This window comes from Carcharhinus amblyrhynchos, unplaced genomic scaffold (assembly GCF_965287045.1).
Source record: "Carcharhinus amblyrhynchos unplaced genomic scaffold, sCarAmb.v2.hapA scaffold_85, whole genome shotgun sequence".
NCBI classification, from domain to species: Eukaryota; Metazoa; Chordata; class Chondrichthyes; order Carcharhiniformes; family Carcharhinidae; genus Carcharhinus; species Carcharhinus amblyrhynchos.
This window is the reverse complement of record NW_027649825.1, coordinates 567092-593153: the sequence shown is the minus strand read 5'-3', so window position 1 is coordinate 593153 and position 26062 is coordinate 567092. Positions and strand designations below refer to the sequence as shown.

The 26062-nt window shown below is 47.4% G+C and overlaps 1 protein-coding gene across 1 annotated transcript in view; it reads left to right on the top strand.

Annotated features, from left to right (window-relative positions):
* The window catches only part of itga10 (integrin, alpha 10), a 102673-nt gene that overhangs the window by 70392 nt on the left and 6219 nt on the right, over positions 1–26062 (top strand). Inside the window, 13 exon segments of the mRNA XM_080182728.1 lie at positions 250–398; positions 2249–2392; positions 3330–3533; positions 5589–5719; positions 10609–10775; positions 11481–11623; positions 14805–14915; positions 15008–15093; positions 16183–16324; positions 18258–18350; positions 20705–20781; positions 21724–21813; positions 24567–24700. Coding sequence (XP_080038854.1) covers positions 250–398; positions 2249–2392; positions 3330–3533; positions 5589–5719; positions 10609–10775; positions 11481–11623; positions 14805–14915; positions 15008–15093; positions 16183–16324; positions 18258–18350; positions 20705–20781; positions 21724–21813; positions 24567–24700 — 1671 coding nt within the window.

Sequence of the window (26062 nt, the reverse complement as noted above, 5' to 3'; positions counted from 1 at the left end):
TTATTATTAGTATTATACCCTAACTCTAATGCAGGAGGTTTTTTAAACCTTTAGTTAGGGCATTATGATTGGTGCAGTCTTGGCGGGGGGGTCAAAGGGCCTGTTCCTGTGCTGTATTTCTCTCTCTTCCTGTTCTGTGTCAGCTGAGTACAAGGCCTGAAATATCAGAGCTTGGTGTTTAGGACTAAGCCCTTTAGCTGTTCTGTGATCTGCTGGAGCTCAGGCTGAGGTGTGTTCTCCCTGTTGCAGGTTACACTGTGTCGTCTCTAAGGCGGAGGGACGGTCAGCGTGTCTACGTGGCCGGGGCTCCAAGGTTCAAACACAAAGGCAAGGTTATTCTCTTCAACCTGGACAAAGGAGGAAACCTGACCGTTCATCAGTCCTTGATTGGAGCACAGGTGGGAGTGTACACACTCACTCATATTCACACCTCAGTGCAGTGGTTGCAGCTTCAGACTGTGGCTGAGTGAGGGAAAAACTGGCTTTCCGTTCCTGAGGGATTGGCCCCCACGGCTAGTCCAACACACGCTCAAGGAAATGCTAGTCAAGTGGAGTTACTTACCTCCCCCTCTCACTGCACATTGTGATCTCTATTTTTCCTCGTCGCCAGTATAGTAAATTTAGGGGCAACATGTTACACATCCAACAAGAACATAACATGTACACAGGTTCAGGGTCTGACAGAACTAATACACAACTCTTCTCTCTTTCCTCTCCAACTGAGGGTCCTCCCCTCTCAGGTTACACACCCTCCTCATTCCCAAATGGATAAGTTTACCACGCAGCTTTTCCATAGGATCCGACCTGATCTCACGGCCCTCAAAGGATCACCCCCTTAAAGGGGCCATAATACCAAGACTATGCAACCTTGTGATTTAACCCTGATAAGCCTCAGTGCTGCACTGCTGTCTGGTATATCTGAGGAGCAGTGTCAAAACTGAAGGTACTCCACATGAGATCGGAACAAGGCTCGCTTAGCTGAAGCAGCACTTTCTTCCCTGTCGTAATTCCAACTCTCCAGAGGTAAAGGCTGTTTCTTCAGAAGGAACCCTTCAAAATGCAGCTAATGAAAATGTAACAAAGCTTACTCCAACTTATATATCAAAGAAAGGGTTTAATGAAGAAACTTCCATACTCCAAGCCTGAGCTCTCACCCAAAGCCATTCCAAACTCCCCTCAATTCTCCATAGTTCCTTATTTAGAGTGAGTCAGCTGGTCAGCTGACTGTTGCACACTCTGTAATTGGTTCCATGTTTACTGGGTCAGCTGACCCTTGCAACTTATTCCCATTGGTCACATTACGTCCAATACAAAGTTGTCATCAACTACATTCCAACAAAGGCCAACATACCATTAGCTGTGGCAGATTCTGCCCTTCTAAACATGGTGTAGTGGTTAGCATTGCTGCCTCACAGTGCCAGGGACCTGGTTCAACTCTGGCCTTGGGTCACTGTCTGTGTGGAGTTTGCATGTTCTCCCTGTGTCTGCCTGGGTTTCCTCAGGGTGCTCCGGTTTCCTCCCACAGTCCAAAGATGTGTAAGTTAGATGGATTGTCCGTGCTAAATTACCCCTTAGTGTCAGGGGGATTAGCAGGGTAAGTATGTTGGGTCGCGGGAATAGGGCCAGGGTGGGGTTGTGGTTGTGGTTGGTGCAGACTTGATGGGCTGAATGGCCTCCTTCACTGTAGGGAATCTATGATTAAACATGGGAATATTGAAACCAGCCTTCAATGTGCTGCCAAGGGATAGACCCTGGAGCTTGTGTATTTTTAAATTCCTTCATGGGACATGGGTGTCGCTGGCTGGGCCAGCATTTATTGCTCATCTGTAGTTACACTTGGGAGAGCAGTTAAGAGCCAACCACATTGCTGTGGCTCTGGAGTCACATGTAGGTCAGACCGGGGTAAGGACGGCAGATTTCCTTCCCTAAAGGGAACCAGATGGGTTTTTCCAACAGTGGGTCATCAGTAGATTCTTAATTCCAGATATTTTTTATTGAATTCAAATTCCGTGGTGGGATTCATACCTAAATCACTTCCACATTCACTCTGACTCCATTCTGCTCAATGTATACTTTGTAAATCAGATTATCCACAAGGCCTTGGCATTCGAGGAAATATTTTTATTTTTCCCTGGTTCAATATGGGCTTTTTCAGTTAGAAAATCCTATTCTCTGTGATAGAACCGCTGCAGGGAGGGAGGGGGCATATCTGATACCAGGGTCAGTGACCAAAGCTGCTGTGTTACAGATCGGATCGTACTTTGGGAGTGAGGTTTGCCCGGTGGATGTGAATGGTGATAATGTGACAGACGTACTGTTGGTCGCAGCGCCCATGTACCTTGGAGCCAGCAGCAAGGAAACCGGAAAAGTATATATTTACACAGTCCAGGAGGTAAGCAGACAGCGGAAGCTTCTGGTCTTATGTCAGCTTATCTACACAGCATGTGTGGCTGTATATATACACATGCGCACACGTGCGCGCACACACCATGCATGCACATATATAGACATGCGCACACACTGACACACTCTCTCTCTCACACACACACACACATATACCACACACACACACATATACACACCACACACACACATATACACAACACACATACCACACACACATGCACACACACACACACATACATACCACACACACACACATGCGCGCACACACATGCACCACACACACACACGTACCACACACACACACACACCCATCGAGTCTGCACCGACAACAATCCCACCCAGGCCCTATCCCTGTAACTCCACATACTTACCCTGCTAGTCCCCCTGACACTAAGGGGCAATTTAGCATAGCCAATCCGCCTAACTCCCACATCTTTGGACTGTGGGCGGAAACCGGAGCATCCAGAGGAAACCCATGCAGACAAGGAGAGAATGTGCAAACTCCACACAGTCAGTGCCCCAAGCTGGGAATCGAACCCTGGTCCCTAGTGCTGTGAAGTGGCCGTGCTAACCCACTGTGCCACCATGCTGTCCCATATTCAAAGTCCCCATAGCCCAAGATGACCATAAGCTGGTGGTGATCTAACCTGAGGGCCACCATATCTCAGGCAGGGGACAAGGCTGAGAAGGTGGGGCTTCCTTGAATAACCTTAGCCAGTACGGGAATTGAACCCACACTGTTGGAGTCGCTCTGCATCATTAACCAGCTCTCCAGCCAACTGAGCTAACTGACCCCTGATGCGTCACACACACACAAAGTCAGATGGAAGAATGATCAGTTCATAGTGATCAGTATTCTAGCAGCGGAAGGTAAAATAAAAATATCACTGACTTTTCCCCCTGTTTTCTCATGTCCCTGGCAGTTTCTCCTTTCGTTCAGTGGCACTCTACGCACCAACGCCAAACCACAGGATTCCCGCTTTGGGTTCACCATCGTTGCAGTTCCCGACCTTAATTACGATGCGTTTAATGATGTGGTTGTTGGAGCCCCGCTGGAGGATGATCACCGTGGGGCTGTGTACATCTACCATGGATATCAAGACACCATCCTCACCATGTACAAACAGGTCAGTGCGCAGAGAAACTGGCCTCCATCTCCACGGAGAAGACCGGGTTAAAGAGAGATTTCATAGAAATGTTCAGAATGACGAAGGGCTTTGACAGAGTAAATTCTGATGGCAGGACGGGTGATAATCAGTAACGACAAACCCAAGATATTTGGGCAGCACGATGGCACAGTGGTTAGCGCTGCTGCCTCACAGCTCCAGGGACACAGGTTCGATTCCCAGCCTCGAGTTATTGTCTATGTGGAGTTTGCATGTTCTCCCCGTGTCTGCGTGGGTTTCTTCCGGGTACTCCAGTTTCCTCCCATAGTCCAGTGATGTGTGGATTAGGTGTATCGGCCATGTTAAATTCTCCCTTAGTGTCCCAGGATGCGTAGGCTGGAGGGATTAGCGGGACGAATGTGTGGCGTTGCGGGAATAGGGGTAAATGTGTGGCGTTGCGGGAATAGGGGTAAATGTGTGGCGTTGTGGGAATAGGGGTAAATGTGTGGCATTGCGGGAATAGGGGTAAATGTGTGGCGTTGCGGGAATAGGGCCTTGGTCGGACTGTTGTCAGTGCAGATTTGATGGAATCATAGAATCCCTACAGTGCAGAAGGAGGCCTTTTGGACCATCGAGTCTGCACCGATGACAATCCGGCTTAGGTCCCGTCCCCGTAACCCCTCAAATTTACAGTCCTAGTCTCCCTGACACTAAGGGGCAACTTAGCACGGCCAGTCCACCTAACCTGCATATCTTTGGACTGTGGGCGGAAATCGAAGCACCCAGTGGAAACCCACGCAGACACGGGGAGAATGTGCAGACCCCACAGCCAGTGACTCAAGGCTGGAATTGAACCCGGGTCTCTGGTGCTGCGAGGCAGCAGCGCTGACCAGTGGCTGCATGGTCTTCTGCACAGTAGGGATTCTATGATATTTGACATGAGAAACATTGGAAATAGGAACAGTCGGCCATTGAGGAGAGATTGGACAAACTTGGTTTGTTCTCACTGGAATGCCAGAGGCTGAGGGGTGACCTCAGTTTACAGAATTACAAGAGGCATGGATAGAATGATAGAGTCTTTCTCCCAGGGTAGAAATATCAATTACTGGGGTCATAGGTTTAAGGTAAAAGAGGGAAGTTTAAAGGAGATGTGAGAGGCAAGTTTTTCACTCAGAGGGTGGTAAGTGCCTGGAATGAGCTGCCAGAGGAGGTGGCAGAAGCAGATACAACAGCAACGTTTAAGAGGCACCTTAAAGTTTATTTATTAGTGTCAAAGTAGGCTGACATTAACACTGCAATGAAGTCACTGTGAAAATCCCGTAGTCACCACACCCCAGTGACTGTTCGGGTACACTGAGAGATAATTTAGCGTGGCCAATGCACTTAACTAGCATGTCTGGAGTGTGAGAGGAAACTGGAGCACCCAGAAGAAACCCACGCAGACATGGGGAGAACGTGCAGACTCCACACAGACAGTGACCCAAGCCAGGAATCAAACCCGGGTCCCTGGCACTGTGAGGCAGCAGTGCTAACCCACTGTGTCACCGTGCTGCTGGGAATCGAACCCGGGTCCCTGGCGCTGTGAGGCAGCAGTGCTAACCCACTGTGTCACCGTGCTGCTGGGAATCGAACCCGGGTCCCTGGCGCTGTGAGGCAGCAGTGCTAACCCACTGTGTCACCGTGCTGCTGGGAATCGAACCCGGGTCCCTGGCACTGTGAGGCAGCTGTGCTAACCCACTGTGTCACCGTGCTGCTGGGAATCGAACCCGGGTCCCTGGCGCTGTGAGACAGCAGTGCTAACCCACTGTGTCACCGTGCTGCCCCATTCACAACCCTCTGAGAGAAATGGTTCTCCATATTCTCAGTTTTGACCTCTCACTCTCTATCTTTGGGATTATGGGGATAGGACCTGGGTGGGATTGTGGTCAGTGCAGACTTGAGGGGCCACTGTAGGGATTCTCTGATTCTGTGGTCTCTTGTTCTAGAGCGTCCCACAACGGGGAACGTTTGAACGTTCTGTTAACAGAAGGGGAACCAGGGAAGTGGCAGTGATTATGTACCCTCCTGTTCTCCCAGAGAATCGCCGGCTCGGCTGTGGACCCCGGACTTCGGTATTTTGGACGCAGCGCAGATGGCCAGATGGACGTGGATGGAGATGGACTGCTGGATGTGGCAGTTGGAGCTTTCGGCAAGGCTGTGGTCTTTGGGTCAGTTACAGATGTGGTGTCGAGCTGAGCTTCTGAACTGGGTGTCCTGAGTCTGTCCGCTGTGTTTTGGGGTTTATTTAAAATGGGATTCCCCATTTACACCCTGCCGGAGATGGTACTGATCAGTGCTTACTAAGAAGACTCCATCCCTGCCCTGCAGAGCTCCAGCAGAATTCATTCAGTTGTGATTTGATATCTCTGGGTTAGGGGGGGTGGTAAATGATGAGTCATAAGAACATAAGAAATAGGAGCAGGAGTAGGCCATCTAGCCCTTCGAGCCTGCCCCGCCATTCAATAAGATCATGGCTGATCTATTGTGGCTCAGTTCCACATTCCCGCCCTCTCCCCATAACCCTTAATCCCCTTGCCTATCAAAAACCTATCAACCTGCGTCTTAAAAATATTGAGCGAGGCAGCCTCCACCACTTCAACGGGCAGAGAATTCCAGAGAATCACCACCCTTTGAGTGAAGAAGTTTCTCCTCAACTCCGTTCTAAACCGCCCCCCCTTTATCCTGAGGCTGTGCCCTCTAGTCTTACTATCCTTTCTGAGCGGGAAGAGCCTCTCCACCTCTATCCTATCCATCCCATTCAACGTCTTATACGTCACAATGAGATCTCCCCTCATTCTTCTAAACTCTAACGAGTACAAGCCTAGTTTATTCAGCCTCTCCTCATAGTTCAACCCCCTCAACTCTGGAATCAGCCTAGTAAACCTCCTCTGCACTCCCTCCAAGGCCAAAATATCCTTGCGTAAGTGCGGCGACCAAAACTGCACACAGTACTCCAGCTGTGGCCTCACCAGTGCCCTGTACAGCTGCAGCAAGACCTCCCTACTTTTATATTCAATCCCCCTCGCGATGAAGGCCAGCATCCCATTTGCCTTCCTGACCACCTGCTGCACCTGCAGGCTGGGTTTTTGCGACTCATGCACAAGGACCCCGAGGTCCCTCTGCACCGTCGCGTGCTGCAGTTTTTCTCCACGTAAGTAATAGTCCTTCCTACCATTATTCCTACCAAAGTGGACCACCTCGCACTTGCCAACATTAAATTCCATTTGCCAGTTCCTGGCCCATTCACCCAGCCTATCTAGATCCTTCTGCAGACTCTCCACACCCTCCGCACAATTTGCCGTTCCACCAATTTTGGTGTCATCAGCAAATTTCGACACCATACACTCGGTTCCCTCCTCCAGATCATCTATATAAATGGTAAATAGCTGAGGCCCCAGCACCGACCCCTGGGGCACTCCACTAGTTACCAACTGCCAATCCGAATAGCACCCATTGACCCCCACTCTCTGCCTCCTATTTGACAGCCAATCCTCTATCCACGCTAACACCCTACCCCCAACTCCATGCCCCCTGACCTTCTGCAGTAACCTCTTGTGAGGCACCTTATCAAACACCTTCTGAAAATCAAGAAACGCCACATCCACCAGCTCTCCTCTATCCACCACCCTAGACACATCCTCAAAGAACTCCAATAAATTCGTCAGACACGACTTCCCCTTAATGAAACCGTGCTGCGTCTGCTCTACCAAACAATTCTCCTCAAGATGCCTCGCTATTTTCTCCTTGATCACGGATTCTAACATTTTTCCTACAACAGACGTTAAACTAACTGGCCTATAATTCCCCGCCTTTTGCCTGCCACCCTTCTTAAACAATGGCGTAACATTAGCCATTTTCCAATCTTCCGGCACTTCCCCGGAATCCAGCGACGTTTGGAAAATAACCTCCAAGGCATCCACTATCACCTCTGCCATTTCCTCCAGAACCCTTGGATGCATTCCATCCGGTCCTGGGGACTTGTCCACAATCAGTCCCTCCAGTCTGTCGAGCACTGCCTCTCTAGTAACAATAATGTCATTCAGGCCCTCCACTCCTACTGTCTTTCCATCGCTAACACAAGGAAAATTATTCACGTCCTCCTCCGCGAAGACCGAAACAAAAAAGTTATTCAAGGCCTCAGCCATTTCCCCATCCCCTACCACTAAGTCCCCCCTCTCATCCTCAAAGGGTCCAACGTTCACCCTAGCCAGCCTCTTCCTTTTTATATATTTATAAAAACTCTTGCTATCCTTTTTTATATTAAGCGCTAGCCCAGCTTCATAGTTTATCCTACTCTTCTTTATCAACTTCTTTGTCATTCTTTGTTGACATTTAAACCTCTCCCAATCCTCTTCTCGCCCACTACTCTTAGCTACTCTAAACGCATCTGCTTTTAACACTTTCCTTCACCTCCTTCGTTATCCACGGCTGATTACCTCTCCTCACACGATCCTTTTTAACCATCGGAATAAATTTCTGCTGAGCACCAAGAAAGATCTCCTTAAAGATCCTCCACTGTTCCTCAGCAGACCTACCATCCAACACACTCCCCCAATCAACATTCGCCAATTCCCCTCTCATCCTACCGTACTCCCCTCTGTTCAAACAAAGTCTGGGGTACCTGCTGCTTCACACCGTTCAGGGACAGTCATCAGCCTTGGTTCCAACAGGTTTCCCTCCAAATCAGAGATCTTGAGTTCACATTCTACTCCAGAGAACTGAGCACAATTCTGATGGGATTCTATAGTGCAGAAGAGGCCACTCAGCCCATCGAGACTGTACTGACTCTGACAGAGGATCTTATTCAGGCCCTCTCCCCCGTCCTACCCCTGTAAACCCACACATTTTCCATCTACCCAAGACATCTTGGGACACTTATTGAGGCCATTTACTATGGCCAATCCACCTAACCTGCACAGGGCAGCACGGTAGCACAGTGGTTAGCACTGCTGTCTTACAGCACCAGAGCCCCAGGCTCAATTCTGGCCTCAGGTCACTTGTCTGTGTGGAGTCTGCACATTCTCCCCATGTCTGCGTGGGTTTCCTCCAGGTGCTCCAGTTTCCTCCCACACTCCAAAGATGTGCGGGTTAGGTGGATTGGCCATGTTAAATTGCCCCATAGTATGAGGGGTTATGGGGATGGGGGCTGGGTGGGACTCGATGGGCTGAATAACTTCCTTTTGAACAGTAGGATTCTATGATCTTAGAATAGAATCTTAGAAACTAGGAGCAGAGGAGGCCATTCGGCCCTTCAATTCTGCTCTGCCATTCATTTTGATCATGCCTGATTGTCAAATTCAATATCATGATCCCTTTTCCACTTCCCCCCACTATATCCCTTAATCCCTTTAACCCAAAGAGCTATATCTAGTTTCTTTTTGAAATCAAACAATGTTTTGGCCTCAACTACTTTCTGTGGAGTGAATCCCACACATTCACCACTCCCTGGGTGAAGAAATTTCTCCTCACCTCAGTTCTAAAAGTTTTAAAAGTTTTGTGATTGTCCTGAGGTGCAAGGATGCGCTTAACTTCTCCCCGTTCTCATCTCTGAGTTAAACTTGGTTTTCAAAATATAGGTCAGGAACTCAAGTGTAGACACACACACAAGTCCACTACATTACCAAAACTGTTCCTAACCTCTGTCCTGCAGCCGTCACCATCTGAATTAGCATGACATGGGCTTGAATCTGCTCTGTCTCGGGGGAACAGCTGCTGGTGACTGGTGCTGTTCATGTTCAGTGTTTATACAATTGGTGTTACTTGAATTGCTTTTGTGTTACTGTGCAATCACTGTGAACTACTTCTCTGTAGTGTCCTCTAACTGGGCCAGCATCCTCAGGGGCTTCAGTGGAACATGTCTGGCTCCAAGTGCAGTGGGAGCCCTCATTAATTATTTGCAAGACTCAATCAGGGTACATTAGAATATTAACCAGGGAGAGTGTTTCTGGATCAGGGGAGGGAACTGCACATATCACAAAAAGGGAATAAAGTTGTCACAATTCCCAACTCTGTCTCCAATACACTTCTCATCTGTGCAACACACAGAAATATAGAAGCAGGAGTGGTCCATTCGGCCCTTCGAGCCTGCTCCGACAATCATTTTGATCATGGCTGATAATTCAATATCCTGATTTCACCCCCCCCCCCGGCAATACCCCTTTAGCCCCAGGAGTTATATCTAATTCCTTCTTGAAATCACACAATGTTTTGGCCTCAACTACTTTCTGTGGGAGTGAATTCCACACATTCCCCACCCTCTGGGTGAAGAAATTTCTCCTCACCTCAGTTCAAAAAGGTTTACCCCTTATCCTCAAACTCTGACCCCTGGTTCTGGACCCCCCACCATCGGGAACATTCTTTCTGAATCTACCCTGTTTAACCCAGTTAGAATTTTATAAGTTTCTGTGAGATCCCCTCTCACTCTTCTAGACTCCAGTGAATATAATCTTAACCAACTTAGTCTGCCCTCATATGACAGCCCTGCCATCCTAGGAATCAGCTGGTAAACCTTCGCTGTGCTCCCTTTATCTCCTTCCTGAGATAAAAACACCAAAACGGCACACAATACTCCAGGTGTTGCTTCACCAATGCCCTATACAGTTGCAGCAAAACATCCCTATCCCTATACTCAAATCCTCTTGCTACAAAGGCCAGCATACCATTTACCTTCTTAACTGCCTGCTGTACCTGCATGCTTACTTTCAGTGTCTGATGCCTGAGGACACCAAGGACTCACTGAGTATCCACCTCTCTCAATTTACACCCAACTCATGATGACCTCTATTCTCTTTTCCACCGCACAGCCTTGCATTGTCTCTTTCTTTCTTTTCAATTGATTCTGTCTCTTGTGTGTTTACTGTTGTGTAGCACAGCTCGATTTAGCCTTTACTCTCTTTCCTTTTCATCTCTCTCTTCCATCCACTCCCTCTCTTCCCTCCCCATTCCCACTGTCTCCGCCACATCCTTCCTCCCTCTCTCGCCAATGTGCATTTTCTCTTTGACTTTCTCTGGTCGGCCCCCCAGCCCCCTCTCTAACATGTTGCCTGTCTGTCTGTAGGATACTCCGTGTGGTCCAGGTGAATGTCTCAGTTGAGTTCAGCCCTGCCTCCATCAATATGCTGCAGCGAAACTGTCAAAGAAATGGCAAGGATGCCACATGTGTCACTGCCACAGTCTGTTTCACAGCGAGGGCTAAATCACCCGGACTAAGCAACAGCACTCTGGGTAAGTGTCCTTTCCACAGGGCAGTCTCTCCTCAAGCACTCAAGAAGGTAACCGGAAAAATGGGATCCTGTGGATGCTGGAAATCTGAAACAAGAACAGCAAATGCTGAAAATACTCAGTAGGTCAGGCAGCACCTGTGGAGAGAGGAATGAAGTTAATGTTTCAGGGGGGTGACCTTTCTGGCAGCTTGCTTTGTGTATCTTCCAAATAAAGAATGGCTCATTCAGAGTCAGGGAAACTGGCAGTGGGAAGTAGGGGAATGTTAAGTGATAAACAGGATATATCATAGAATATTAGAATCCCTACAGAAGGAGGCCATTCGGTGCATCAAGCCTGTTATGGTTCAGGAACTAGAACTAGGGGGCACGGCCTCAAAATAAGGGGTAGCAGATTTAGGACTGAGTTGAGGAACTTCTTCACACAGTGGGTTGTGAATCAGTGGAATTCCCTGCCCAGTTGAGGCTCCCTCATTGAATGTTTTTAAGGCAAGGATAGATAGATTTTTGAACAGTAAAGGAATTAAGGGTTATGGTGAGCGGGTGGGTAAGTGGAGCTGAGTCCATGAAAAGATCAGCCATGATCTTATTGAATGGTGGGGCAAGCTTGAGGGGCCAGATGGCTGACTCCTGCTCTTAGTTCTTATATTCTTATGTCATGTTGCTTCACTGCTGCTTGATGTTCTGACCATCTGTTTGTGTGTTGTAGATCTACATTACGATGTTTTGTTGGATGAAAAGAAATTTGCCCCCAGAGCCTTGTTTGATGAAGATGACCAGAGGCAGACGTACCAAGTTATCCGTATCCTGAGCGATGGACTGAAATGTCACAAGCTGCAGTTCTATGTCATGGTAAGTACTGAGAATCTACACAAACCAGAGCTTTATTTATTAGTTACAGACAGGCTTAAATTAACACTGTAGTGAAGTTACTGTGAAAAGAGTAGATGCAGGGAGGATGTTCCCGATGGTGGGGGGAGTCCAGAACAGGGGGTCACAGTCTGAGGATTCAGGGTAGACCATTTAGGACGGAGGTGAGGAGACATTTCTTCACCCAGAGAGTGGTGAGCCTGTGGAATTCATTATCACAGGGAGTAGTTGATGCCAAAACATTAAATGTATTCAAGAGGCGGCTGGATATCGCACTGGGAGTGAATGGGAACAATAAACAAAGAAAATTACAGCACAGAAACAGGCTCTTCAGCCCCTCCAAGCCTGCACCGACCATGCTGCCCGACTTAACTAAAACCCCCTACCCTTCCTGGGACCATATCCCTCTATTCCCATCCTATTCATGTATTTGTCCAGACGCCCCTTAAAACTCACTACCGTATCCGCTTCCACTACCTCCCCCGGCAACGAGGCACCCACCACCCTCTGTGTAAAAAAAACCTGCCTCGTACATCTCCTTTAAACCTTGCCCCTCGCACCTCAAACCTGTGCCCCCTAGTAATTGATTCTACCAAAGGTTATGGGGAGAAAGCAGGATTAGGTTTTTGAGTTGGATGATCAGCCATGATCGTAACGGATGGTGGAGCAGGCTCGAAGGGCTGAATGGCTTCCTGTTCCTATCTTCTATGTTTCTGTGAAACAGCGTTGTAACTCAGTAACCTGAGCTTGGAAATGGTGCTGGGGGAAGGTCTATTATCATTCATACACTTGTGTCTGTGCATCTCCTGTACATACAGGATATATGCTGTTAACACCATCACAAGACGAAACTCCTCTGCAGCCTACTCTCAATGTCTGAAAGATTTTGCTCCTGATCGGTGTTTGCCTGTTGCTGCTGGTTGCCTGATGTGGGAAGTCGTCCATTCCTGGCACTGACATCCACTCCCCCCTGAGGAGCATTCACAAAGTTTCTGTGATGGGTTTGCCATAAGATATAGGAGCAGAATTAGGCCATTCAACCCATTGATTCTGCTCCGCCATTTGATCATGGCTGATGTGTTTCTCATCCCTATTCTCCTGCCTTGGCCCCATAACCTTTGATCACTTTATTGATCAAGAACCTATGTCTCCCTCTGTTTCTTAAATACACTCAGTGACCCGGCCTTCTCTGTGGCAAAGAGTTCCACAGATTCACCATCCTCTGGCTGAAGAAATTCCTCCTCATCTCGGTTCTAAAGGGTCGTCCCTTTTACTCTGAGGCTGTGCCCCCCGATCCCAGTCTCTCTGCATCCATTTTATCCAAGCCTTCCAGTAATCTGTAAATTTCAATGAGACCCCATACCAATACCAATACATCCCCCCGCCACCCTCTCAACCTTCTAAACTCCATGAGCACAGACCCAGAGTCCTCAACAGCTTCTCAAATGTCAAGCTTTTCATTCCCGGGATCATTCTCCTGAACATTTTTGGTACGTTTTCCAAGGCCAGCAGATCCTTCCTTAATACAGATATACTAAGGCACAGTGGCAAAGTGGTTAGCATTGCTGCCTCACATAGCCAGGGACCCGGGTTCAATTCCCAGCTCGGGTCACTGTCTGTGTGGAGTTTGCACGTTCTCCTCGTGTCTGCGTGGGATTCCTCCGGGTACTCTGGTTTCTGCGCATAAGAACATAAGAACATAAGAAATAGGAGCAGGAGTAGGCCAACTAGCCCTTCGAGCCTGCCCCGCCATTCAATAAGATCATGGCTGATCTGTCGTGGCTCAGTTCCACATTCCCGCCCTCTCCCCATAATCCTTAATCCCCTCTCTCATCAAAAACCCATCAACCCGCGTCTTAAAAATATTTAGCGAGGCAGCCTCCACCACTTCAATGGGCAGAGAATTCCAGAGATTCACCACCCTTTGAGTGAAGAAGTTCCTCCTCAACTCTGTTCTAAACCGCCCCCCCCTTTATCTTGAGGCTATGCCCCCTAGTCCTACTATCCTTTCTGAGCGGGAAGAGTCTCTCCACCTCTATCCTATCCATCCCATTCATCATCTTATATGTCTCAATGAGATCTCCCCTCATTCTTCTAAACTCTAACGAGTACAAGCCTAGTTTATTCAGCCTCTCCTCATAGCTCAACCTCCTCAACTCCGGCATCAGCCTAGTAAACCTCCTCTGCACTCCCTCCAAGGCCAAAATATCCTTGCATAAGTACGGCGCCCAAAACTGCACACAGTACTCCAGCTGTGGCCTCACCAATGCCCTATACAGCTGCAGCAAGACCTCCCTACTTTTATATTCAATCCCCCTCGCGATGAAGGCCAGCATCCCATTTGCCTTCCTGACCACCTGCTGCACCTGCAGGCTGGGTTTTTGCGACTCATGCACAAGGACCCCGAGGTCCCTCTGCACCGTCGCCTGCTGCAGTTTTTCTCCACGTAAGTAATAGTCCTTCCTACCATTATTCCTACCAAAGTGGACCACCTCGCACTGGCCAACATTAAATTCCATTTGCCTTTTCCTGGCCTGTTCGCCCAGCCTATCTAGATCCTTCTGTAGACTCTCCACACCCTCCGCACAATTTGCCGTTCCACCAATCTTGGTGTCATCAGCAAATTTCGACACCCTACACTCCGTTCCCTCCTCCAGATCATCTATATAACTATAAATCTATAATAATCCAAAAGACTGCAGGTTAGGTGGATTGACAATGCTAAATTGCCCTTTAGTGTCCTGGAATAAGTTAGCGAGATGATCAGGGCAAATATGTGGGGTTACAGGGATGGGTCCTGGGTGGCTGTTGTCGGTGCTGGCTCAATGGGCTGAGTGGTCTCCTTCTGCACTGTGGGCATTCTATGATTTCTGTGGTGTCTGCATGTATTAAACTGCTGTGAGATACAGCCATTTACCCGCCTGATGTGATGTGGAGATGCCAGCGTTGGACTGGGGTAGGCACAGTAAGAAGTCTCAGAACACCAGGTTAAAGTCCAACAGGTTTATTCAGTAGCATGAGCTTTCGGAACGCTGGCCCTTGATCAGGCGATGAAGGAGCAAAGCTGTGAAACCTGTTGGACTTTAACCTGCCTGACGTGTACACTCTCCAGGCATTTCCCTCATGGTTATATGTCTCACACCATCTTATTCCTGTGACACAGGATACGGCTGATTACATTCGGGCCATTGGCTTCCTGCTGCAGTTCAGTTTGGCCGAACAGCCATCAGGGCCAGTACTGGATGATGGTTGCTTGACTACAGTTAGAAGCTGGGTAAGTGTCTTCCTTGGGCTGTCTCGTCTGACAGCCATGAGCTAACCTGTTGTTCTGAAGTGGGCCTGACATCTTGCTGTTCACATTTCCAGATTCCCTTCTTTAAAGACTGCGGGGATGATGATGAGTGTTTGACGGATCTCCGACTGCAGGCACATCTGGATATTTCTGGATCCAGGCAAGGAAATAAGATTTATCGTTGCTGTCGATTTTAACCGTACATGTTGGTGCTGGAATGAGGGGGGATCTAATTGAATCATAGAATCCCTACAGTATAGAGGCCATTCGGCCATAGAATCTGTACCGACCACAATCCCGCCCAGTCTCTATCCCCTTAACCCCACACATTTACCCTGCTAATCCCCCTCACACGGGTCAATTTTAGCATGGCCAACCCACCTAACCCGCACATCTTTGCACTGTGGGCGGAAACTGGAGCACCCGGAGGAAACCCACGCAGACACGGGGAGAATGTGCAAACTCCATACGGACAGTGACCTGAGGCTGGAGTTGAACCCAGATCCCTGGTGCTGTGAGGCGGCAGTGCTAATCACTGTGCCACCCAAATGTCGTTTGTGGGATCTTGCTGATCAGAAATTATTCTTAGCAGAACGTCATTCCATCATCTTCTCGTAACTCAATACTGCTGTTTGATTGTAACCAGCCCATGCCCAGATTTCTGCTAACTCATCTCCTCACTCGACTTCCAAAAGCTGAGGCAAATAAGAGAAAGTGATGGATGAGAGGAAAGTAAAAGAGAGGCAGAGTGAGTTATAAGGAGAGGCTGGATAGACTGGGAATTTTCCTCTGAGACATAGGAGACTTAGGGGTGATCTTATAGAGGTCTGTAGAGTCTAAAACTAGAGGGCAGAGGTTTAAGGTGAGACGGGAGAGATACAAAAGGGTCCAGAGAGGCAATTTTTTCAGAGGGTGGTGAGTGTCTGGAATAAGCTGCCAGAGGCTGTAGTAGAGGCGGGTACAATTTTGACTTTTAAAAAGCGTTTACACAGTAACATTGGTAAGATATGGGCCAAACACAGGGTCTAGCTTACTTAAAAAAAAAGTCGGCATGGACAAGTTGGGCCGAAGGGCCTGTTTCCATGCTGTCTCTGAGTCTATCTCAGTGGGTCTGGCAGCATCTGTGGAGTGCATCTGTTTCTCACCCCACCAATGCTGGGTTTTTCCTTGTTTGTGTCTGTCCAACGAGCGGTGAGGTTTCTTTCCTTCAGTTGATGTATTTTTTAATTATTTGTATCTGTTATTTCAGACAAAATCCTTACATTGTCAGGAACAATCGCCAGAGGGTGTCAGTGACTGTGACGCTGGAGAACAGGAGGGAAAATGCCTACAATACCAGCTTCAACATCACCTTTTCCAAAAACCTGCTCTTCACCAGCCTTCTCGTGAGGGTAACAAAGAAAGACTTCATTTCCCTTCTCAGACTCTGTGGTACACCTGGAGTACTGTGCACAGTTTTGGTCTCCTTACTTTAGAAAGGATATACTGGCACTGGACAGGGTGCAGAGGAGATTCACTAGGTTGATTCTGGAGTTGAGAGGGTTGGCTTATGAGGAGAGACTGAGTAGACTGGGGCTATAGTCATTGGAATTCAGAAGAACGAGGGGAGAAAGCAAGTTAGTTACTCATTTTCAGCAAGCAATTTGTTACTTAGATAGAGCTAATGGACTTTAGTTTGTACAAGGAGTTCTCCTGGGATTTCTAACTGGAGTAATTGACAGGGCCTTGTGATAATGTAAAAGATTGGGTCCGTGCAGTGAGAAACGGGCTTTTGCAGTTGCAGCTCTGCTGAAGTTGGAGCAATGTGCAGGCTGTTCCTCAGAACTCACTCTCTCCACAAATCTCTCTGAAAGCTTTCAGACTGTTAACACAATTTATGGCAAGTATATTTATGGTTACTAACTATGTTTAAAGTCGCATTTATGTCTCTAAGAGGAATGTTGCTTATTTGGTGGTAAGATGTAAAGTCTCCATAGACCCAGATGGCTCTTTGAGGGGGAGAGCTGGCTGGTGGTGAATTAACCTGAGGGTCACCACAGGTTAGGGACAAGATCGGGTAAGGGACACGGTTCAGAGAGCAGATCTTCATGAGTAACTTCAGCTGGTATGGGAATTGAACCCGCGCTGTTAGCATCTTTCTACATCACTAACCAGCTGTCTAGCCAGCTGAGTTATATGTCATTTATCTTCAAATGTGGCATCTGGAACCAGCTAACTGACATTCACAAAACAGATTCTGATCTGTGAATGTTTGTGACAATGTAGAAGGAGCTTTACTGTGTATTAAACACAGGCTAAATTGAAAGGAATACACGAACTGATTATTTACACATTGGTCAGAACATTGAATACAGGAGTTGGGGTGTCTTGTTGAAGTTGTACAAGACATTGGCATGGCCACACAGTTCTGATCACCCTATTATAAAAAGGATATTGTTAAACTAGAAAGAGTGCAGAACAGATTTACTAGGATGCTACTGGGACTTGATGGATTGAGTTATAACGAGAAGCTGGACAGACTGGGACTTTTTTCTCTGGAGCGTAGGAGGCCGAGGGGTGATCTTATAGAGGTCTATAAAATAATGAGGGGCACAGATCAGCTAGACAGTCAATATTTTTTCCCGAAGGTAGGGGAGTCTAAAACTAGAGGGCAGAGGTTTAAGGTGAGAGGAGAGAGATACAAAAGGATCTAGAGGGGTAATTTTTTCCACAGAGAGGGTGATGAGTGTCTGGAACAAGCTGCCAGAGGTAGTCATAGAAGTGGGTCCAATGTTGTCTTCTAAAAAGCATTAAGACAGTTACATGAGTAAGATGGGTATAGAGGGATATGGACAAACGTAGGCAATTGGAACTAGCTTTGTGGTAAAAACTGGACGCATGGATAAGTTGGGCCGAAGGGCCTGTTTCCATGCTGTAAACCTCTATGACTTTAACCCCGTGATGTATCTGTCCTGGGAGTGTTCGATGGGGACAGTGTAGAGGGAGCTTTACTCTGTATCTAACCCCGTGCTGTACCTGTCCTGGGAGTGTTTGATGGGGGACAGTGTAGAGGGAGCTTTACTCTGTACCTAACCCCGTGCTGTACCTGTCCTGGGAGTGTTTGATGGGGGGACAGTGTAGAGGGAGCTTTACTCTGTACCTAACCCCGTGCTGTACCTGTCCTGGGAGTGTTTGGGGGACACTGTAGAGGGAGCTTTACTCTGTATCTAACCCCATGCTGTACCTGTCCTGGGAGTCAGTGTAGAGGGAGCTTTACTCTGTATCTAACCCTGTGCTGTACCTGTTCATGCGCTAAGTTAATGTTGTGCTCTTTAATTTTCTCAGGATGATGCACAAAATAAAGTGGAATGTCAGGTGACCTCGCCACACCACCGAATCTGCAACATCAGCTTTCCAGTCTTCAGATCACTGAATCAGGTATGTCCTTCTTACCAGACAAGACGGACTGCCCTTGGCAGGGTATCTGGGGAAGTGTTTACTTCCCCCACTCCCAGTTCCATTAGTTACTCGCTGCTGCATGTTCCTCTGAGCCTCTGTTCAGACAGAGCTATCGATTGAGCTGGGTCTCAGCACTGGCCTCTGATGATAAGGAATTGCCACTTAGAAATGAGTTTAATACATTGTCCATTCATTCACTACAGTCAGTGAATGCCTTCAATCCACTACAGTCAGTGATTCTAGTCTGAATCACTGACTGATCCCTGGTGTGCCTCAGGGATCTGTTTTGGGGCCACTGCTGTTTGTAATTTTTATTAATGATCTGGATGAGGGTATAGTTGGGTGGATTAGTAAATTTGCTGATGACACCAAAGTCGGAGGTGTGGTAGATTCTGAGGAAGGGTGTCATAGTTTGCAGGAAGACTTGGACAGGTTGCAGAGCTGGGCCGAGAGGTGGCGGATGGAGTTTAATGCGGAGCAGTGTGAGGTAATTCACTTTGGTAGGAATAACAGATGTGTTGAGTATAGGGCTAACGGGAGGACTTTGAATAGTGTGGATGAACAGAGGGATCTAGGTGTATGTGTACATAGATCCCTGAAAGTTGGGAATCAAGTAGATAGGGTTGTTAAGAAGGCATACGGTGTCTTGGCGTTTATTGGTAGGGGGATTGAATTTAGGAGTCGCAGCGTCATGTTGCAACTGTACACAACTCTGGTGCGGCCGCACTTGGAGTACCGTGTGCAGTTCTGGTCCCCACATTACAGGAAGGATGTGGAGGCTTTGGAGAGGGTGCAGAGGAGGTTTACCAGGATGTTGCCTGGTATGGAGGGGAGGTCCTATGAGGAGAGACTGAGGGATTTGGGGTTGTTTTCGCTGGAAAGAAGGCGGCTAAGAGGGGATCTTATTGAAACATATAAGATGATTAGAGGTTTAGATAGGGTGGACAGTGATAGCCTTTTTCCTCGGATGGAGAAAGCTAGCACGAGGGGGCATGGCTTTAAATTAAGGGGTGGTAGTTATAGGACGGATGTCAGGGGTAGGTTCTTTACCCAGAGGGTGGTGAGGGATTGGAATGCCCTGCCTGCTGCAGTTGTAAATGCGCCTAGTTTGGGGGCGTTTAAGAGATCCGTGGATAGGTTTATGGACGAAAAGGGATTGGTTTAGGTTAGTGGGTCATTGTTTTTTAACTGGTCGGCGCAACATCGTGGGCCGAAGGGCCTGTTCTGCGCTGTAATGTTCTATGTTCTATGAATCCTTCTGATTAGAGCTAATTTCACGGAGGAAAGAAGTTCATCCCAATATTAAGCAGCCCCTGCTGGCAAGTACCTTCATCTGGGATTGGCGTTTCATTCAACTGTGCTGCCTGCCACGGTTAGCTAGCCTCATCGTTATCTTTGTTTTCATTTGTGGGACATGGGCGTCACTGGCTGGGCCAGCATTTATTGCCTATTCCTAGTTGCCCCTTGAGAAGGTGGGGGTGAGCTGCCTTTTTGAATCGCTGCAGTCCACGCGCTGTGGGTTGACCCACACTGCCGTTAGGGAGGGAATTCCAGGATTTTGACCCAGTGACTGAAGGAACGACCAATATATTTCCAAGTCACGATGGTGAGTGGCTCAGAGGGAAACTTACAGGTGATGGTGTTCCCCAGGTATCTTTTGCCCTTTTCCTTCTAGATGGAAATGATCATGGGTTTGGAAGGTGCTGTCTAAGGATCTTTGGTGAATTGCTGCAGTGTATCTTGTAGATGGTACACACTGCTGCTACTGAGCATCGAGGATGGAGGGATTGAATGTTTGTGGATGTGGTGGCAATCAAGCGGGGCTGCTTTGTCCGAGATGGTGTTGAGCTTCTTCAGTGTTGTTGGAGCTGCACCCATCCAGGTAAGTGGGGAATATTCCATCACACTCCTGACTTGTGTCTTGTAGACGGTGGCAAGTTCTGGGGAGTCAGGAGGTGAGTTACTCACTGCAGGATTCCCAGTCTCTGCTCTGGAAGCTGCTGTGTGTGTGTGTGTGTGTGTGGATTCAGGAAGTGAGTTACTCCCAGCCTCTGCTCTGAGAACTGCTGTGTTTGTGTGGTGAATCCAGTTGAGTTTCTCTTATTTAAGCTCCTGCAGGGAGGGTGTTTATGAAAACCGGTTGCCTGAATTACATTGGAATTCTGAAATTGCAATCCACCGAGGAACAGGCTGGAGGAGAAGTGAGAACGGATCTCTAAGTGATGGCAATGCAGTGATGTTTGTGTCTTATTGAAGCTTTTCAGATGCAGTTTTATGAGAAGGACAGGGGCTCCTGTATGACCCATTAGATGATCTGTTTGCTTTCCCCACAGGTGACCTTTCGACTGGAGTTTGAGTTCCGTTGTTCTCTCTTATTGGATGAAGTGGAGTTATTCCTCAGTGTTACCAGGTCAGCACCAAGGTCACTGCTTTCTTCCAGTAACCCTCATTGACCACTCATTAGATGAAGGAGCAGTGCTGTGAAAGCTCGTGCTGCCAAATAAACCAGTTGGACTTTAACTTGGTGTTATGAGACTTCTTACTGGTCTATTTTGGTGAGCTAGGAGCTGGAGGGACGCAGGAGTAGATTGGTCTCGTGGCAACGCCTGACGAGTGGTCCCATACACAATGCAGTGGGCTCAACCAAAACTCTGCCTCCTGTCTTCTAGCTTGTAACAAATTCCATTCATTCATCAACACCCAACTTCAGAGAATATAGAATCATAGCATCTGTACAGTGTAGAAGGAGACCATTCGGCCCATCAAGCCTACACTGACCAGAATCCCATCCAGATCCTATCCCCCCACGTATTTACCCTGCTAGTCCCCCTGATGCTAAGGGCAATTTAGCATGGCCAATCCACCTAACCTGCAGATCTCTGTGGAAGGAAATCAGAGCACCTGGAGAAAACCCATGCAGACATGGGGAGAACATGCAAACTCCACACATAATCACCCGAAGCTGGAATCGAACCCGGGTCCCTGGCGCTGTGAGGCAGCAGTGCTAAAATAGACCCAATTTACTCAGCTTCTCATCATGGACAACCCTCTTATCCCAGGGACCAGTCAAGTGAACCTTCACTGTACAGCCGCTAATACAGGAATATAATTTCTGTAATCGGACTCTGAGGGAATATTGACTGGGTTAGTGTAACATGCTCCTTTCCCCATTACTGTCTGTCCTTTTTTGATGGAAGCCCTTGGCTGATATGTTTCGCTCAGTGAGTTTGCTGTGAGGGATATTGGATAGAAGGGGAGGGGGCCATACACAGTATTTGACCTGGACGGTCTGCCTCTCCTCGGTGGAGTTCAGCACCTCCAGTGTTACTGAAAACTTTTCCTTTTTTTGCAGTGACAGTACAGAGATGAATGAGACCCTTCACGACAATACTGTCTACATCTGGGCTGCAGTGCGTTACGAGTCTGATCTCCTCCTCACCAGGTTAGTGGCACTAACTCTGCAATCTCACCGTGCCGGTATATTGGCAACACACTAGTGTTATGGGCAAAGATGGAAATTCACAATGTGTAAGATAAACTTTGAGCTGCCTTATTTACTGATGTCTTACGTACATCCAGTGTGTTATATTTGAGTTAAAAATGTATTGAAACCAGCTTTGATAATGAGCATCCTCACTCAATAGGTCATTCTGTTTCTAAAGTTAAAATTTATTTATTAGTCACGAGTAACTTATATTAACACTGCAATGAAGTTACTGTGCCCTGTGTTCTTCTGCTGTAAGTGGCCTTGTGTTGCCTCCCCTGTTCCTTTGTAAACTGTGGAAGTGTGCCCCCTTTAAGGAGGGCTGGGGGCGGGGGGAGGTGGGAGTGTTTCCCGATGGCCACGTGACTGGCAGGGACCCTATGGACTCTCATGGCAGAAGGCTGAACCAATCGGCAGGAGAGTGTGGACCGCGGGTGGAGGAGGGAGTGGCAGATGCAGCCAAGGAATCGGATAGAGTAATCCCATTTGTTAGCTTATTTATTTTAGTGTCACTATAATGAAGTTACTGTGAGAATCCCCTAGTCGCCACACTCCGGCACCTGTTCAGGTTACACTAAGGAAGAATTCAGCACGCCTTTCAGACTTTGGGAGCACTCAGAGAAAACCTGTGCAGACGTGGGGGGAATGTGCAGACTCCACACAGACGGTGACTCGAGCCGGGAATTGAATCCAGATCCTTGGCACTGTGAGGCAGCAGTGCTAACCCACTGTGCCATCATAAACGAGTCTGACCTTGTACAGGGATATCTTTATTCTGTTGGCAATAAAGCCTTTATTGTTAAAGCTATATCAACTTGCTCTAGATCTATTACATAAATTTGATTTGGTTTATTATTGTCACATGTATTAGCATACTGTGAAAAGTTTTGTTTCTTGCACGCTGTACAGACAAAGCATACTGTTCATAGAGGGAAAAAGGAGTGCGGAATGTGGTGTTACAGTCATAGCTAGGGTGTAGAGAAAGATCAACTTAATGCCAGGTAGGTCCAGTCAAAATTCTGACAGCAGCAGGGAAGAAGCTGTTCTTGAGTCAGTTGGTACGTGACCTCAGACTTTTGTATCTTTTTACTGACGGAAGAAGGTGGAAGAGAGAATGTCCGGGGTGTGTGGGGTCCTTAATTATGCTGGCTGCTTTTCCCAAGGCAGTGGGAAGTGTAGACAGAGTCAGTGAATGGGAGGCTGGTTTGTGTGATGGATTGGGCTACATTCACAACCCTTTGTAGTTTCCTGTGGTCTTGGGCAGAACAGGAGCCCAGACCAAGCTGTGATACAACAAGAAAAATGCTTTCTATGGTGCATCTGTAAACGTTGATAAGAGTCATAGCTGACATGCCAAATTTCCTTAGCCTCCTGAGAAAGTAGAGGCGTTGGTGAGCTTTCTTAACCATAGTGTTGGCACGGGGGGCAAGGACGGGTTGTTGGTGATCTGGACACCTAGAAACTTGAAGCTCTCAACCCTTTCTACTTCTGCTTGTATTTCTACTTGTGTATATTGTGATAGCGTCAGGGTGAGAGTGAGATTTATCATGTTCTCAAATCTATACAGATCCGCTAGGAAGCTGAGAGGAAATAATCCACAATTAGGACCTTTCATTAGCAGTGAGGCAGTTTGATAAAACAGTATAATTTTATACAAGGAAGGGACAGAGTAGATAATGAAGGGGTCCTACTCTAAAAGATGTAAAAATAAACTGGAGATTTATAGGAACAGGACGAGGCCATTCAGCCCCTCAAGTCCACTCTGCCATTCAGTAAGATTATGGCTGATCTGTGGCTTAACTCCACGTACCTGCCCTGGGCCCATATCCCTTGATACCGTGCTCAATAAGTATGTGTTTATCTCAGACTGAAACCTAACAATGGAACCAGCATCTACTGCTGTTTGAGGGAGAGAATTCCAAACCTCCCCCACTCTCTGTGTGTAGGAATATTTCTAATGTCTCTCCTGAATGGCTTGCTCCTAATTTTTATATTATGACCTCTGGTTCTAAAGTCTTCGACGAGTGGAAATAGTTTACCTTTATCCATCCTGTCCTTCTCATAGACTTCTATCAGATCACCCCTCAAACTTCTGAATTTGAGAGAATAAAGGCCTAAAATGTATCTAATCTCTCACCGTAACTTAACCCCTGAAGTCCAGATATCAAAGAACAAAGCAGGGGAAACACCTTCACACAGGTATGATAGTGAGTTTTAAGGGGCGGCTGGACAAATACATGAATAGGATGGGAGTGGAGGGATTTGGTCCCCGGAAGAGTAGGGGGTTTTAGTTCAGTCGGGCAGCATGGTCGGTGCAGGCTTGGAGGGGCCGAAGGGCCTGTTCCTGTGCTGGAATTTTCTTTGTTCCTTATTCTTAGAAGGTTGACTCTGGGGAATGCACCAGTAGATTAGAGACTGCAGGCAGAGACTGGGTCTACATTTAAGAATGGGTTAGATATGGGGGATAAAGGAATATGGGGACAGGAGAGGAATATGGATCCAGCTAGTGAGGAGGGTAAACCCCAACATGGACCAGCTGGGTGGCATTGTATAGTTTCCGTGTAATTCTAATCTGGCTGTACATGAGGTCAGAAGCAGGAAGTTGAAGATGTTCTCTTTGTGTATGATTGTTGCTTGGAATAGAATGATTAATGTAATGAAGATGGCTGTGTCCAATGGTATTGTTAAAGTGAACTGTTTTCTCTCGGCAGTGAATCCAGTCTCCAGCGTTACGAAGTACAGCCAGTCACAGAGTCAGTGCCTGAAGAAATCCATCCCGAGTTCAAACACACCTTTAAGGTAGAGATTACTGCCCAAACGGTTAAACTACATGTTTCTGTTATCAGTAACGGAATATGCCTGTGTTGTAACTTTCCCTGACACCGAGGTGTGTTGCACAGAGAAAGGTTTGGGATCCTCTCCTGTGCCCCAGCCTTCTCACTCACTCTCTTCTCCATCTGCCAGTGATCTGGAGACCCACTATCCACATGGCAGCAATTAAATCTACACAGATTCCCTAACCCTGAGCTCACTGGGTAAATGCTTCACCTTCTGGGGTGCTGAGATCCAGGAATGTCCGCATTTCCGGCTGTTACTAGTCAAAGGCCGAAGGCACTTGAGTTTAATTGCAGTTTCTGGATTAGCGAGGGTAAGTCAGCCAGAGTTTCTGTTCCTGATCACGATTTTGGGTGGCATGGTGGCACAGTGGTTAACACTGCTGCCTCACAGCACCAGGGACCCTGGTTCAAGTCCTGGCTTAGGTCACTGTTTGTACGGAGTTTGCACATTCTCCCCATGTCTGCGTGGGTTTCCTCTCACAATCCAAAAGACGTGCTGGTTAGGGTGCCTTGGCCATGCTAAATTCTCCCTCAGTGTACCCGAGCAGGTGCTGGATTATGGTGACTAGGGGATTGTCACAGTAAATTCATTGCAGTGTTAATGTAAGCCTTACTTGTGACACTAGTAAATAAACTTTAAAACTTTCCAGAAATCTAATAGGTTGCTGGTACCAACTGATTGGCTGGAATTAAAAAAAGTCAAAAGTCTGTTAGTTCTCTTGGCAATACTGCTGCCTGGCCCTCCAATAGAAATGTTTCACTCGGGTAACTCTGTCTAAACTTGCAGTTTTTTTAAAAAAAAGCACCTTTTTGAAGGGACTATGCAAATACTTACACCTCTTAGCACTTCTATATTTATTTATAATCTTACAGACACAATCTACAATAACTCTACTCAACTTCACCCAATAATGATCTATCCACCTTCAGCCAAACTGAAGTTTTCTAAACTGAGTCTGACAGACCACTTTTGGTGGGGTTTTGTGAACAACCACTTCAATTTTCTTTCTTTCTTTGGAATTGGTATGTTAGTGAGTTACTGCGGAATCTTTGAAGGGATTCCTAAGAAACACACCAAATTGAAGTGGTTGCTTTGTGTAACGTGCATCTGTGCTGTGAAATGACACTGATGTTCCGATGTCTACGTAAAGAATAAAAAGAAAATACTGCGGATCCTGGAATCTGAAACAAAAACAGAGAATGGAACCAACGTGTTGAGTCAGGATCATCCCGACTCGAAACATCTATTCTCTCTCCACAGACGCTGTCAGACCTGCTGGGATTTTCCAGCATTTTATTTTTGTTCCAATGTCTGTGGAGTTCTGGAATTGCCACACGAGCCTGCCGTTTTTACCACATCCTCACTTGGG